The following is a 16,300-nucleotide window of genomic DNA, read 5'->3' as shown; positions in this document are numbered from 1 at the left end:
AATGGAGAAATGTTTAATGCTGTTCAGAATTCTTGTTCATTAAATATTTAAAGTACAAGTAAAATTCTTTTACTGGTACAATCTCTTGCAGGAATTTAGTGGCCGTTTGTAAGTATCCTTCTTTTTTGAGTACCCCAACAGACGGTCAGATTCTCTACTGTGCTTATCCCACATAGACACTTACAATAGTCCAAAGTAGATAGTAATATTCTACACTCACTTTGTTCTTGCTTCTCACGGGTGTGAATGTTACTGTGGAGAATTGGGTTCAGAACGTTGACCTTTATTGATCTTTGAGTGTTTACCTTATTAATTTAGGTCTCAGTGATTTGCAGAACATTGAAAATGATGGAAAATCTCTGTCTCACAGGCCAACTCGCCGAAAGAAGCAGGTGTGTATTGGTTTTATGCTATAAATGGACCTAAAATTAATCTACAAAATGTATGGGTATTCCATCAGAGGAAATGTAACATAGCATTCTTTCCAACTTTAGTTACTGTGCAGTATGTTGCTATAAGACAGCAGTTCCTGGCAGGAGCTTTGGACAAGCCAGCACCAATGATTTTGTCATGCAGTGGCTTAATGTTGGACTGTCACCTTAGTGAACAAAGTGCTCCATTGTAAGGGTGAAAATACATAATTGGGATGGAGTTTTCAAAGTAAACCTATTACAGTAGTCTGATAACAGGCAACTTCCCATAATGCTGCATTTCATAAAGGCCTTATCCATGAAGAAAATGTAGAAATCTGTTTGTAGTCACTATTTTAAACGCTAGTTACATCACAGACACAAACTAAAGTACCACCTAACTTTGGGAAACCTAGAAATATGACCTTAATATAGGGATGTTATGAAAAGGGTATTTAAAGTGCACTTGACTTTGCTTGGGAACAAGACTACTACTGTTTTGAAATAATACATCTGGTATACAGTAAACTTTTTGAAATGACTGTCACGACGTTCAAAATAATGATAAAATCTTCTAACTCTTAAAGCTAAAATATAGGCTTCAGTTTTCAACGTAGAGGGGCACTCTGAAGAGATAGACAGCACAAGATTGTTGTAAATCTGGAGTCTCCAAACTGTCATTTACAACAGCCTGACACAAGCTGTTTCATCCTTTTACCTTGAGTTCATCAGGAAAAGACGAACTTATTTTTGTAATTCAAATTTTTAAGAATAACTAGAGAAAACAACTTTCCTATCAGTTTACTGTAGATCAGTGGTTCCCAAACTTGTTCTGCCGCTTGTGCAAGGAAAGCCCCTGGTGGGCTGGGCCAGTTTGTTTACCTGCCATGTCCGCAGGTTTGGCCGATCGCGGCTCCAGGCCAACAGGAGCCGCTGGAAGCAGCGGCCAATACGTCCCTCAGCCCGCGCCACTTTCAGCAGCTCCCATTGGCCTGGAGCTGCGAACCACGGCCGCTGGGAGCTGCGATCGGCCGAACCTGCGGACGCAGTAGGTAAACAAACCGGCCTGGCCCGCCACGGGCTTTCCCCGCACAAGCGGCGGAACAAGTTTGGGAACCACTGCTGTAGATAAATGTCCTTCTAGCTCCTTTATTCTTCCCTTCCTTAATAGCCTATATTGAAGTCAAAGTACTGGTTAAATTTACAGGTACATCCAATCCTCAAACTAGACCATCTACTAATGAGAGATCCATTATTAAGCCACCAAAATCCATACCCCCCAGAGACTAGATATGGGAACAGGCACCACATTAAAACACTGATTTGAAAAACAAATTTCAAAGCAAAGCTTAACCATGGCAGAAACTTTACAATCTCCTTAGAAGCTACAGATGTTTTATCAAAACAAAATTTTAGAGGGGCACATTAACAATGCATCTGTTTGCCTTAAAATATTTATTCCCTTCTTACAGAAACATAGCCAAATTGCTCAAAGCAGCGCCCCCTTTCCTCTTGTTTCATTATTGATGAAGGTAGCAAAAACTGCCACTTAATGACATGAAGAATATTGGCACATTGCCACATGATTTAAAAAAAAAAAAAAAAAAACACTTATACTGCACCTGGTGCTAAGTTTTCACTCCTCACTAATACAGAAAAACTGTATATATTATCAATATTTTGTTCTTTGCTATGGTAGTTCTGCATCAGTAGTTAATTACAAACACCTTTCCCAGACTTGTGCTGACTTTAATGATCGTTGTGAACAGATACCTTACAAAGACTAGAAGCTATGATGGTTACAGTTCCTAACTATATGGTAAAGTCAACCCTATAAAAATGCAGAAACCCAACAACAGACGGAAATGGATAAAAGTTGGTAGGGGATGGGAAAAATTCCTAAATTCTTATAAAAAATGGAAAGAAAAAAATTCAAATTCTACACAATTGCTCTCATGAACCTATAGAATGCATACTTTATCTCCTTGCTATTTCTGTGCAGTAGTCCTTGTCAGTGGGATCTCTAGTATCCATATTACACAGAGCAATGTTTTTGGTATTCCAAAAAGTTGAGTCTGCTCACCCACATAATTATGTGGGTTATATAAGACTGTTTGCATGCATTAAAGAATGCTGTGAATGTCACAAAGGGTTGTTGACTTTTAGAACTCCCTTTTCCATGCAGTCCCTCTTTCAATGTTGGCTTTGTTTGTTCTTGTTTTGTAATGGCATTTCATTGCAATGGTTCAGTGCCTATTTTCAGCTTTTCATAGCAACATTTTTCAGTTAAGCTACATTTTAGTCTGATGCAACACTATTGAAAGGAAAATCCTCTGTAATTTCTAATGCCTTTCAGTAGTAAATTGAACTCTACAGATGCAAGTGCCACTTACTTATTTTACGGTGCTAGAGAGCTCCCTTTTATACCCCTTCTTTGTGTGAGAAGTTCTTTAGTGCCATGAGTAGCCCAACTGCAATCAGTGGGGCTTGCTGCTGAAGCAAGGGATCCAGAATTGGACCTTTATTTGTGTCAAAAAAGAAAATTTAGATTTGATTTTTTTTTTTTTTTTTTGGACAGGTTGGTGGGGAGGATTCAATTTAACTTCCAAGGATGTGTAATACTGGTTTCCAAAGAGCAATTATATGTAAAGGATTTAAGAGGAGTTTGTAGTAGCTTATCACAGAGGATTTAAACTGTTAGTTTTGCTTTTTGTAATTATTTGTCACCAACTTTTCAATTTGGGTCAGTACTGGCTTGCTCTTTTTGTGGCCAGATTCGCCATTTGGCTTAACGGGTGGTAACTAGCAGCATTAACCTGGAACAAATCTAGCCCTGAATAAATCTAAGCTATTGAGTCCCAATGTTTGTAGAGTCCTTCATCCTACATTTTAGGAATGGGCTTGGAAGGGGACACTCGGGACTGAGGAAGCTTGACATTTTAAACTAAAATTCAGTTTATATGAAATGGAAATATTTTTAGGATGTAAACTCAGGGTGGGGATGGTGTCTGTGTTTTTTACAGCACTTAACAGAATGAGGCTCAGGCTCCTATCCTAGTGGTACTTTCTGGTTGCTATCACAATGCGATTCTTAAATAATACATAGGAGTAAGAAAGGGTCTGGCGGCATAAATCATGTAGTGTGCTAGCACTGCCATGGTTACCCTTCTGGTAGCATTTCCAGAATAACTCACCCTTACAGAGTTATTCCTTTATCATTAAAACTCTTTATGATCCTGGGGTGAAAAATGACAACTGATGAGTACATTTAGATTTACATGAAAAATGTGTTCACCTTATGAAAGAACAGGGCAAAAGCAGAGGGAGGTAGGGTCCAATTCTGAAATCTGCCAGTTACTGTTACTGCTGCTGCCTAGTTCTCTAGCAAACGGAGAAGGCATACTGCTATTCCTCCTCTAAGCAGCTTACAATATTACTTAAGATATATTACAGCAAGGGATGATGCAAACAGTAAAATTATGAGAGAATATTTTAGTTCCCTCTTACTCTTTTTTTTTTTTCTGCGTGATTTGAAAATCTGCTTAATTCTGTATACAATATGCTGTTTGAGAGACTGGTAAGGTTTAGGAGTGGACATCAGCATTGGAAGGCTAGTTAAAAGTGAGCCTTTAGTAGGGCTATGAACTCCCAAATGGTTTGCTTCATTTTTTTTATGAATGAAATGGTACCTGTTAGAGCTATAAAACTAGATTCCATTTACTTCCCATTTGTTTCTTTATGGAATTTGAGATGTCTGAACCTGAAACGTGACAGGCTTTATAGTTATAGTTAGAGTATATTAAAAGTTGGCCCTCTCCATGCTTTACCCTGAAAGTTGAGATCAGCTGGGACACTTGAGCTGACAGTTCCCCTAGATTTGTATGCTCTGAGAGCAGGGAATTCCCAGAGGAAGGGCTATGTTTTGGATTTTTCTTTTCCTATTCATCTTTACATATGTCCAAAAGAGTTAAGTTGCTATAGTATATTACGAGAACATTGTGGATTGATTTTAAATCGTCAATTTTAATTATGATTTAAATAAGTAAACTGGAAACTTTGATTTAAATACATTTTGTATCTTTTGCGTTTTTACTTTTTAGTTATTTCCTAAAGAAAGGTTGACTCTCATTGCTTGGTAACCATTCCAGTATGTTGGGGTTTTTTTCATCTAAACATAGCCTTTACACTGAGCTTGGTATTACTTTTTACTAATCAGGAGGATGCACCATATCTATATACACTTATTTAAGAAATTATATAGTTCCTCTTTCATTTATTCAGATTAATCATTTTTATATTTTTAATTGTTTAAAAAGGTGGATTTACTAGATTTTTACTTGTGATTTGAGTCAAGCTCTAGTTGGATGGAAATTCTAATTTGATTAAAATTGCACACAAATAGCATTTTAAATAGTTTTATTTAATACAAAAAATCTGAAATATGCTGATACATGAGAAAAGGGTTTATCAAAACCTGTTTTTCATTCAAAGCAAACTGTTGAATAAAACAAAGTATTATCTGCAGTTAGTAAATTGAACTGATTTTCCTTCAAGATTTTAGAACTAATAGAGCTCATCCTCTCACACTAATCATAGATCAGAAGAAGAAAAAGAGCTTTCCTGGTTTGCAACTCCCAGTTGGTTTCTTGACTCAATCAACTTTTAAGTCACATGGGGTGCATGAGCAGTTGTGCAGCACCTCCGCATGCCAAATACAGAAATGAAATGGTGTCCTCCAGGCAGTGTGACCTCACATGAACCATATGTACAAGTACTACTGTACAGAGTACACCATTTTGTAGCACAAAATGACATCCTCCGTGCCGCGAGACCTCGCACTCATGGTACGTGAGAAGTCATGCCATGCGAAGGACGCCATTTTGTAGAGCAGGTTTCTGGCATGTGCAGCATTTCACTGCAATGCTCTCTACATTCCAGGCAGCTACTGCTGGGGGAGTGGACAACATGAGCACCAGAAGTGGCCCATTGGCCACCAGTTGGGCCACCCTGAACTAATAATTGAACTGAAGTAGTTGAATAAACTGAAATGAAGAAAATATTCTCTGACAGAAGAGGCTACTGCTGTCAGAAATTAGTTTAGCACTTCAACAAAGTCTGATTCCACGTGCTTAGCCTGTGACTTCCACCAATTCTTTACTTTGATCTTCAACAGAAAATTTGTGCTGCTTAATATTTTTTATTTAAATTTTAATTATAGTAAGTTTCAAATTAAATTTTAAATAGGTTTATTTTAAAAGTATACCTGTGTTTAATTTAAATTAAAAAATCAATTTAAAAAAATAATTTTTAAATTGATTTTTTAATTTAAATTAATCATAGATTTTTATCCAGCCTGATACAGTTAATACTTTGGTCTAATTTCTGTTTTTTTACTGTGCAGGTGCTAGGTGGTGTTGGTGTCTTGTGATATGCAGGAGGTCAGAGTAGATGACCTAGTTGTCCTTTCTGGTCTTTAACTCTATGACTAAAGACTTTTTTGAGGGTTGAGTTGGGAGGGTTTCTAGCTTTGTTGGGTTTGGAAATTCTTTTGTCATATTTGATAACTCGATGGAGTTATCGGTGCAGTACTTGGTGGAGTACCCCAGGGGTTGGTCCTGGGGCCGGTTTTGTTCAATATCTTCATAAATGATCTGGAGGATGGTGTGGATTGCGCACTCAGCAAATTTGCGGATAATACTAAACTGGGAGGAGTGGTAGATATGCTGGAGGGCAGGGATAGGATACAGAGGGACCTAGACAAATTGGAGGATTGGGCCAAAAGAAATCTGATGAGGTTCAATAAGGATAAGTGCAGGGTCCTGCACTTAGGACGGAAGAACCCAATACACAGCTACAGACTCGGGACTGAATGGCTAGGCAGCAGTTCTGCAGAAAAGGACCTAGGGGTGACAGTGGACGAGAAGCTGGATATGAGTCATCTGTGTGCCCTTGTTGCCAAGAAGGCCAATGGCATTTTGGGATGTGTAAGTAGGGGCATAGCGAGCAGATCGAGGGACGTGATCGTCCCCCTCTATTCGACATTGGTGAGGCCTCATCTGGAGTACTGTGTCCAGTTTTGGGCCCCACACTACAAGAAGGATGTAGATAAATTGGAGAGAGTCCAGCGAAGGGCAACAAAAATGATTAGGGGTCTGGAACACATGACTTATGAGGAGAGGCTGAGGGAACTGGGATTGTTTAGTCTGCAGAAGAGAAGAATGAGGGGGGATTTGATAGCTGCTTTCAACTACCTGAGAGGTGGTTCCAGAGAGGATGGTTCTAGACTATTCTCAGTGGTAGAAGAGGACAGGACAAGGAGTAATGGTCTCAAGTTGCAGTGGGGGAGGTTTAGGTTGGATATTAGGAAAAACTTTTTCACTAGGAGGGTGGTGAAACACTGGAATGCGTTACCTAGGGAGGTGGTAGAATCTCCTTCCTTAGAAGTTTTTAAGGTCAGGCTTGACAAAACCCCGGCTGGGATGATTTAAGTGGGGATTGGTCCTGCTTTGAGCAGGGGGTTGGACTAGATGACCTCCTGAGGTCCCTTCCAACCCTGATATTCTATGATGCATTTTGTATGTTTAATTTTGTACTTGTGGGCCTATCATTATAGTTGCATTAATAGCAAAACATACTAAATATACTGCTGTAGTCTTAGATTAGTTTAGATGTAGTATGGTCTTCTGGTTAGTGCACATGACTAGATGTCAGATGGGTAGTTGCTTTATGACCTTGAGCAAGTTGCTTACCTCTGTCTTAAATGGAAATAATACACACGTGCTTGTATTTAAAATCCTGGATAAAAAGTACTAAACATATAAAAAGAACTAACATTTGAAATGCCATTGCTGTTGGTACACAGCATCTCCTTTTGATACTTATTTCTCAAGTGAAACTGTCACAGAAATAGCTACCTATATATCATATTGACTAAGTACTGTCTGTTGTCTGAATGGTCATTCTGCATGTCAGTTAATGTTAGTCTTTGGTCATCACAGATAAAATTTTCAAGAGCCTGTCTAGCTTAGGCTCCTTAGTAAATTTTGAAAGCCAGTCGGACATTGGGTAGAATTTTCAAAATGCACCTATGTCTTTATTATGTGACATTCTATGTGAAACTTCAGCAGCCCAAATTGATTTATTTTAAAGGGCTATCTACTTAAATCCACCAAACCCAAACAGGAAAATATCTCCCAAAGTATCAGATGTAACCTGAAAATGTAGAATTGACCTACCTTTAATGTAGCATTATATGAATATATGTAACCTAATAAGTGAAATATAAACAATATTTTCATACATTTCTGGTATTTATACTAAATGTGTCAAATTAGAACTTTCTGCGGAGGAAAATTTAGTGTGTACAATTGTTATCTTTCTAAAGCGATGGACTTGGGAAGAAGACAATAGACTGAAGAATGGGGTAAAGAAGTTTGGAGTGGGAAATTGGAATAAAATTCTGATTCACTATGACTTCAACAACCGAACCAGTGTCATGTTAAAAGACAGATGGAGAACTATGATCAAGCAAAACATTGCTTAGTTGGACAGTGAGAACTAACTTCAACTCTTACCCCACTTTTCCCATGAAGATTAATGTTTGGACACCTATCTAGTTTTTCCCAATAATTTTGGTTATAAAGTGTTGTGGGCAGTTTAAATTGATATAAAAGAACTTCCTGGGTGTGAATTCATTAATACAGTAATGTAAGACTAATGTTTCTCTCTATGAATGTATATACTAGGAAAAGCAATAAGTGATAATGTACGGTCTTCATCTTTTTTTTTCCTTTAGAATGTTTTAATATTTTGAATTTTTAATTCTGCAAAGCAAAGGTACTGTAGTTTGTTAATTCTGGTTGGGCAAGGGAAAGTCTCAAAACTAGCATCCTGAAAGTGGAACCAGAATAATAAAAGGTATACATCATTTGTATGTCCTCTCTTGTTTGAGTATAGATATGTAACTTAACATAAAAGATGGCATTTATCTGTATAAAGTGGATGTTATCACTCATGAAATGTAAATGTTTTACTTAATTTGTAAAATACTAATTATGTAATATTAAAGCTGTAAATAGAATGTAAAACAGTATGCTGTATTTGTACTCTTATAAAGATATGCATCATTTCCAAAGCATTTAGAGATAGTCACATCATAAAGGCTTGCATCGGCAATTACAGTTTGTTTAATCCTCAAAGAGAATCAGATTAAGGTAGGTCATGCAGCATCAATGTGATGTTTTTGATCTCTGTCCAGCATTTAATTCTTGAGATATCTTGGTCAAAGTGGCTTGTACACTTATTTATCTGCAGGCATGACTGCACAAAAATCTTGCATTGCTAATTTAAGATACTTTCCAAATGGTCTGCAAGTGTTTGGTTTTTTTTCTAGAAATACTCACGGCATTGCTCCATTTGTAAAGATGCCATTTTGAAGTTACCTACACTGCTGGCACAACTGAAAATTAATCTTAGCTCTTCTTTCACAGAAGAGGAAATTGGGATGAGGTGGAACGGGAGTGGGGAGTAGTATTGTGATAGTACCTATCACTTGTAGGTCACGTAATCCTCTTGTGGGTCTCTGTTCTCCCATCTCCCAGTTGCAACCTTGACTCTACCAGTCAGGATCTGGAAGGCTTGAGACATATGGTTCGGTAGCCTGTTTAGTCGACACATGGCAGGCCATTGTGCATAGGGAATGATATAGCTGGCTCAGAGGCCTGCTTCTGTATTTTCTCACCATCAACTAGTGAAGATAAACTCTGGGAAGGGCAGCTCATGTAAGTGCATCAGGATGCTATTAGCTCATATGAAAAGAGTGAGTGCTCCCTAAGCAGGACAGTGTGCCACCTATTGCCTTTTAGGGAGCATCTGGCTGTCTCTTCCAGTCTTAAACCTGTGGTACAGAATGCCAAAATCTCAAGGAAAAGGCTTTGTAGATACTTCCCTGTCCACCAGGTCATCTTAGAAATTATTGTGGAATCATTAAGTTCTGTGGGTTAGACAAGTACCACCATGATGGGTCTGGCAGATAGCCATGGTTCACGATGACAAACAGCTACTTCAATGGTGAGCTGCCTATTCTGAGGCTCTTTTAACAAGTTGCATTAGGCTCTTCACAATAATTCTCTCTCCTGAACACCTTCCTCCTGCCACCATACTGAATGTAAGAAGTTTGAGACTTCTAAATAAGATTTCCTGCTGTATCTAGTTCATACATCAGCATTCCATCAGAGCTCCTGAGTTCAGGTGTAAACCAGTTTTCTGAGATCCTCTCTGTCCCATGAGCAAAGGAAAACAGAAGTCAAAAGATTCCGGAAGTGAGCTGCTGGCTAGGTAAGTGGTGGTGTAGGGTTGAACATTGGTCCGCCCTCTACAGAGATGGGAGGACCTTTATACTTTGGATGGCCTCCACCTCAATAGAAGGGGGACTAATCTTCTCAGGGACAGACTAGTCAGAGTAGTCAAGAAGGTGTTTAATAATAAAGGGGGAGCCTAAAAAGAAGAGTATGAATGAGCATTCAGTACAAAATCAAGATGTAGAGAACAAAATCAAGGAATCAAGTCTTTAAAAAAAAAAAAAAATTAATTGCCTATACACCAATGCTAGAGCCTGGGTAACAAATGAGGAATGGGAATTGCTCATTTATGAGCATAAATTTTGATCTAGCTGGCATTACGGAACTTGGTGGAATGATTCCCATTACTGGAATGTTAAAATTAATGGTTAAAGCCAATTTGAAGGATCAAGTTGGCAACAGGGGTGTGGGAGTAGCACTCTGTCAAAAATGGCTTTACCTGTTTCCAAGTAACTTATAACTCAGAAGAAAATGATCTTGAAAGCTTATGCATCAGTGTCCTAACAGATAAAGCGCAATATGGGGTATTAGTTTGTGTCTGCTGCAGCCTACCAGATTGTACTATGCAGCAGGCTGACTGGCTTCTTGCGTATTATCAACAACACGTAGGGAAAAAAGCTGAATGATTGTGGGGGACTTGGACTGCAGTGACACATGCTGGTACTCTTATGTTGCCAGTACTAAAACATCCTTGGAATTTCTAAATATTATAGATGACAATTTCTAACTCAATAAGTGTTGCATCCAACATGGGGGAATTCTAACTTTGTCTTGACAAGTAAAGAGGAATTCACGAGAGAACTAAAAATTAATAGTAACTTAAGTACAAGTGATTGTGACTTGATCACATTTATCAAGTGCAAACAGAATAAAGTCCACACCAGTGACATATACATGGAGCTTTAAAAGGGCCAAATTCATAAAGCTGAAAATGATTGAGCCAAATCATCTTAGAGGAAGAACTTAATTAGTAAAAATTTAAATGATAATTGGGAATTATTTAAGACCACTTTACGAGATGCCCAGAACGCTACAATCAAGGAAGAAGGCCATTCAGGTTAAACCAACCTGGTTCAGAGAGGAAGTGAAGGCAGCTGTTTGTTATTTTTTTTAAAAAGGAATGTTGATAGCTTCTGATTTATATTAATTGCTTCCCTTATCAGTTTTCTCAATTCTGAGTAAAGGGATACAAGAAGAAATCTATGGCTAGCAGAGTTAAGGAAAATAAGGATGATTTTTTAAGTGTCTGTTAGGAACAAAGAGAATCCTAACAATGGCATTCGTCCATTACTAGATTGAAATAGAATTATCAATAATAATGCAGATAAGGAAGAAATGTTCAATAAGTATTTGGGGGAAAGAACTGATGTAGTCATAACACTCAATTCTACTAGTATCTCAGGATGGTGTTAAAACAGCAGCTACTAAAGTTTAGACATTTTTGAATCAGCAGGTCTACTTAACTTGCATCCAGCAGTTTTAAAAGAGCTGGCTGAGGAGTTCACAGGACCAGTAATGTTGAGTTCTCAACAAGTCTTGGAACACTGGGGAAGTTCCAAAAGATTGGAAGAAAGCTAATGTTGTTGTGCCAGTATTTAAAAAGGATGAATGGGATAACCTGGGTAATTATAGGCCTGCCAGTCTGATGACAATCCTGGGTAAGATAAGAGAGGCTGCTATGGGACTCAATCAAGAATTAAATGAGGATAATATTACATGGGTTTATGGAAAATAGATCCTGTCAAACTAATTTGATATCCTTTTTTTCTTTGATACAATTACAGATTTGGTTGATAGAGATGATAGCATTTATGTAATATACATAGACTTTGACTTGGAACTGCATGATACTCTGATTATAGAATTAGAAGGATATAAAATTAACCTTGTGCACATTAAATGGATTAGAAGCTGGCTAACTGATGGGTCTCAACATGTAATTTTAAATAGAAAATCATCGTTAAATGAGTGTTTCTAGTGGGATCCTGCAGGGATCAGTTCTTAGCTTCACACTCATTAATTTTTTTTTATTAATGACCTGGAAGAAAATATAAGTTCATCACTGAAAAGTTTAGATGACACAAATTGGGGGGAGTGCTAGATAATGAAGAGGATAAGTCACTGATTCATGGTGGTATTAATCACTTGGTAAGGTAGACCCAAGCGAAGAGAATCATAGGACTAGAAGGGACCTTGAGATCATCTAGTACAGTCCCCTGCACTTACGGCAGAACTAAGTATTACCTAGAACATTCGTGACTGGCGTTTGTCTAACCTGCTCTTAAAAATCTCCAATGACAGAGATTTCACAGCCTCCCTAGGCAATTTATTCTCGTGCTTAACATCCTGACAGGAAGTTTTTTCCTAACGTCCAACCTAAACCTCCCTTGCTGCAATTTAAGCCCATTGCTTCTTGTCCTATCCTCAGAGGTTAAGAAGAACAATTCTTCTTCCTCCTCCTTGTAATAACCTTTTATATACTTGAAAATTGATTATCGTGTCCAATCTCAGTCTTCTTTTTTTCCGACTTAAAAAACCCAACTTTTTCAGTCTTCCCTCATAGGTCATTTTTTCTAGGCCTTTAATCATTTTTGTTGCTCTTCTCTGGACTTTCTCCAATTTGTCCACTTCTTTCCTGAAATGTGGTGCCCAGACCTGGACACAATACTCCAGTTGAGGCCTAATCAGCGCAGAGTAGAGCGGAAGAATTATTTCTCGTGTCTTGCTTACAACACTCCTGTTAATACATCCCAGAATGATGATCGCTCTTTTTTCAATAATGTTACATTGTTTACTCATATTTAGCTTGTGGTCCACTATGACCCCCAGATGCCTTTCTGCAGTACTGCTTCCTAGGCAGTTATTTCTGAGTTTGTATGTGTGCAACTGATTTGTTCCTTCCTAAATGGAGTACTTTGCCTTTGTCCTTCATTTGTCCATGAATTTCATCCTATTTACTTCAGACCATTTCTCCAGTTTGTCCAGAACATTTTGAATTTTAATCCTATCCTCCAAAGCACTTGCAACCCCTCCCAGCTTGGTATCATCCGCAAACTTTATAAGTGTACTCTCTTTGCCATTATCTAAATCACTGAAGATATTGAACAGAACCGGACCCAGAACTGATCCCTGTGGGACCCCACTTGTTATGCCCTTCCAGCATGACTGTGAACAACCGGTAATTACTCTCTACTACTTTCCAGCCAGTTTTGCACCCACCTTAGTAGTTCCATCTAGGTTGCATTCCCTAGTTTGAGAAGACCATGCAAGACAGTTTCAAAAGCTTTACTAAAGTGAAGCTATACCACGTCAACTGTTTTTCCCCCTCATCCACAAGGCTGCTTATCCTGTCAAAGAAAGATATCAAGTTGGTTTGACATGATTTGTTGTCGACAAATCCATGCTGTTACTTATCACCTTATTTTCTTCTAGATGTTTGCAAATTCATTGATTAATTATTTGCTCCATTATCTTTCCAGGTACAGAAGTTAAGCTGACTGGTCTGTAATTCCCTGGGTTGTCCTTATTTCCCTTTTTATAGATTGGCACTGTATTTACCCTTTTCCAGTCTTCTGGAATCTCTCCAGTCTTCCATGACTTTTCAGCTCCTCGAGTATTCTAGGATGCATTTCATCAGGCCCTGGTGACTTGAAGAACTAATTTGTCTAAGTAATTTTTAACTTGTTCTTTTCCTATTTTAGCCTCTGATCCTACCTCATTTTCACTGGCATTCACTATGTTAGATGTCCAATCACCACCAATCTTCTTGATGAAAACTGAATCAAAGAAGTCATTAAGCATCTCTGCCATTTACACATTTTGTGGTGTTTTTTTTTTTTTCCTCCCCTCATTGAGTAATGGTCCTACTCTGTCCTTGGTCTTCCTCTTGCTTTTAATGTATTTGTAGAATGTTTTCTTGTTACCCTTTATGTCTCTAGTTAGTTTGATCTCATTTTGTGCCTTATCCTTTCTAATTTTGTCCCTATATACTTGTGTTATTTGTTTATATTCATTCTTTGTAATTTGACCTAGTTTCCACTTTTTGTAGGACTTTTTTTTTTAATTTTTAGATCCTTGAAGATCTCCTGGTTAAATCAGGGTGGTCTCTTGCCATACTTCCTATCTTTCCTACACAGTGGGGTAGTTTGCTCTTGTGCCCTTAATGTCTCTTTGAAAAACTGCCAATTGTCTTCAGTTGGTTTTCCCCTTAGACTTGCTTCCCATGGGATCTTACCTACCAACTCCCTGGGTTTGCTAAAGTCTGCCTTCTTGAAATCCACTGTCTTTATTTTGCTGTTCATTCTCCTACCATTCCTTAGAATCATGAACTTTATCATATCATGATCACTTTCACGCAAGCTGCCTTCCACTTTCAAATTCTCAACCAGTTCCTCCCTGTTTGTCAAAATCAAATCTAGAACAGTGTCTCCCCTAGCAGCTTTCTCTACCTTCTGAAATAAAAAACTGTCTCCAATACATTCCAAGAACTTGTTGGATAATCTGTGCCCTGCTGTGTTATTTTCCCAACAGCAGTCTGAGTAGTTGAAATCCCCCATCACCAAGTCCTATGGTTTGGGTGATTTTGTTAGTTGTTTTTAAAAAAAAAAAAAAAAAAAGCATTATCTAGCTCTTCTTTGTAGTTAGGTGGTCTGTAGCAAACCCCTACCATGACATCACCCTTGTTTTTTACCCTTTATCCTTACCCAGAGACTTTCAACAAGTCTGTCTTCTATTTCCATCTCAACCTCAGTCCAAGTGTATACATTTTAATATATAAGGCAACACCTCCTCCCTTTTTTTCCCTGCTTGTCCTTCCTGAGCAAGTTGTACCCTTCTATACCAATATTTCAGTCATGCATATTTCCCACCTCGTTTCTGTGTTGCTAACTGTCATAGTTGTGTGTGTTTACTAGCATTTTGAGTTCTTCCTGCTTATTCCCCATACTTCTCACATTAGTATACAGACCTCTAAGATACTAAGAAATGTGCATTTTTAATAGGCTAAATGTAAATATAGATCTAGGAACAAAGAATATAGGCTATACTTACTCAATAGGGGTGAACTCTATCTTGGGAAGCAGTGACTCTGAAAAAGATTTAGGGGTTGTAGTGGACAAATAGCTAAGCATGAGCTCTCAGTGATCCTGTGGCCAAAAAGGCTAATGTTCAATAATATCTATAGCTGCCTAGACTTGTCTGAGATGGGGCACAGGATTTGAACTGAGATGCCGTACTAGTTCCTCAATTGTCCACTTTAAGCACTTCTAGTGGATTAATGGTGAGGGTAACTTTTCTCACATGTAAACAGAGCACAGTAGCCTGCCTACTGTGGAGCAGGGTCCATACCTCTGATAGTGAAGGGTGCCTTGTAAGAGATGAAGAGGTAAGAACTGAAACTACTCACGTTGGAGACATTCAATCTTTTTAATTACAAAAAAGAGAAAAAAGGTAGCTTGGAGTGTAGTCAGCAGCAAGAAGATCTATCTTAATATCTGGGTACAGGGCAAATATACTCAACCAGAATGGCTCCTAAAGTCTTAAAAATTCGATTAAGGTTCAGCAAGCAAGTACAGCAGAAAAGTAGAGTTCTTGTGGCTTCACAAAGTCTTAAACTGATTTAAAGATGTTCATGGATGTTGTTCTTCAAAGTTCTCTTTCCAACTTTTATGTAAAAATAAAACTATGCACAACAGGACATGAACATTGTTCCACTTGCCGAACTTTCTTCCATGTTCCTTGGCACCGAAGATTACCAACAGCTTGCCAATGGAGAACTTTATTTCTGAAATGTGACAGTAAATTGTTTTTCTTTTTTTAAAAATAATTGAATGTAGGTTTTCAAATACTTTCTTTGAACTATAAACTTTACTTTTACTACAGTGCTAGATTCAATGTTTTTAGTAAATAACACTGACAGCTCAGACTTGATTAGGAATGTTTTGTTTCGAAGGCTAGATAAATTAATCTTATTCCTTATATTATAAACTCTCTGGAGCAGGGCCTTTCTCTGTACAGTGCCCATTCTCATTACGGTGACTGAACACTACCATAATATACATGTTAGTATATACTAAGTATTTTAGTTTGAATGATTAGAATACAAAATTAGATTAAAATCTGTTCCAAATAGATGATTTTGAATCCATTTGGTTAACCACGTTGGCTGTATGGCGTTTGATGGGGTAATGTGCTAGCCTCTAACTGCTAGAGCTTGGGATCAAATTCAGATTACAGCACGGGCCCTTTAAAAAGTGTGGTAGGCCTACAGTATCATCAAGTTCTGTTCAGTACAGAAACTACACCATTCCTCCTTTTTCATAGTTCAACCGAAAGCTTTAAAACCACTACACTTGGCTGCATGACATTGGAGACATTCATCTAAAAATAAAAGGAGATGTTTAAAGTTCTAATATGTACTTGCTAAATCACTAAATAGTTTGGCCCTGGTCTCAGCAGCTACTGTAAATAAAGCATAAAGTTCTATCAGAAAGCCTAATGTAATGAATTTAGGCCTGGAAGAAGGGTTCCTTC

The 16,300-nt window shown here is 38.0% G+C and overlaps 2 protein-coding genes across 5 annotated transcripts in view; one reads left to right on the top strand and one right to left on the bottom strand.

Moving 5' to 3' along the window:
- Positions 1 to 16,300, bottom strand: part of SBSPON (somatomedin B and thrombospondin type 1 domain containing) — a 51,503-nt gene that overhangs the window by 8,148 nt on the left and 27,055 nt on the right. Inside the window, exon 5 of one of the 2 annotated variants that reach the window (XM_073330844.1) lies at positions 15,180 to 15,551. The exons of the other annotated variant lie outside the window; for it this stretch is intronic. Coding sequence (XP_073186945.1) covers positions 15,434 to 15,551 — 118 coding nt within the window. The 3' untranslated portion in view covers positions 15,180 to 15,433. Of the gene's footprint in view, positions 1 to 15,179; positions 15,552 to 16,300 lie in introns of those variants that run through there. 2 annotated transcript variants of the gene reach the window in all.
- The window catches only part of TERF1 (telomeric repeat binding factor 1), a 40,735-nt gene that overhangs the window by 24,256 nt on the left and 179 nt on the right, over positions 1 to 16,300 (top strand). The window contains exons 9-10 of one of the 3 annotated variants that reach the window (XM_073330840.1): positions 319 to 392; positions 7,795 to 8,486. In XM_073330840.1, the coding sequence (XP_073186941.1) occupies positions 319 to 392; positions 7,795 to 7,953 (233 nt within the window). In that variant the 3' untranslated portion in view covers positions 7,954 to 8,486. Of the gene's footprint in view, positions 1 to 318; positions 393 to 7,794; positions 8,487 to 16,300 lie in introns of those variants that run through there. The other 2 variants (XM_073330843.1, XM_073330842.1) reach the window with 2 other exon arrangements.

Source organism: Lepidochelys kempii, chromosome 2, assembly GCF_965140265.1.
Source record: "Lepidochelys kempii isolate rLepKem1 chromosome 2, rLepKem1.hap2, whole genome shotgun sequence".
Lineage (NCBI taxonomy): Eukaryota > Metazoa > Chordata > Testudines > Cheloniidae > Lepidochelys > Lepidochelys kempii.
The sequence above is the reverse complement of the archived record's forward strand: the minus strand, read 5'-3'. Positions and strand labels throughout refer to the sequence as shown.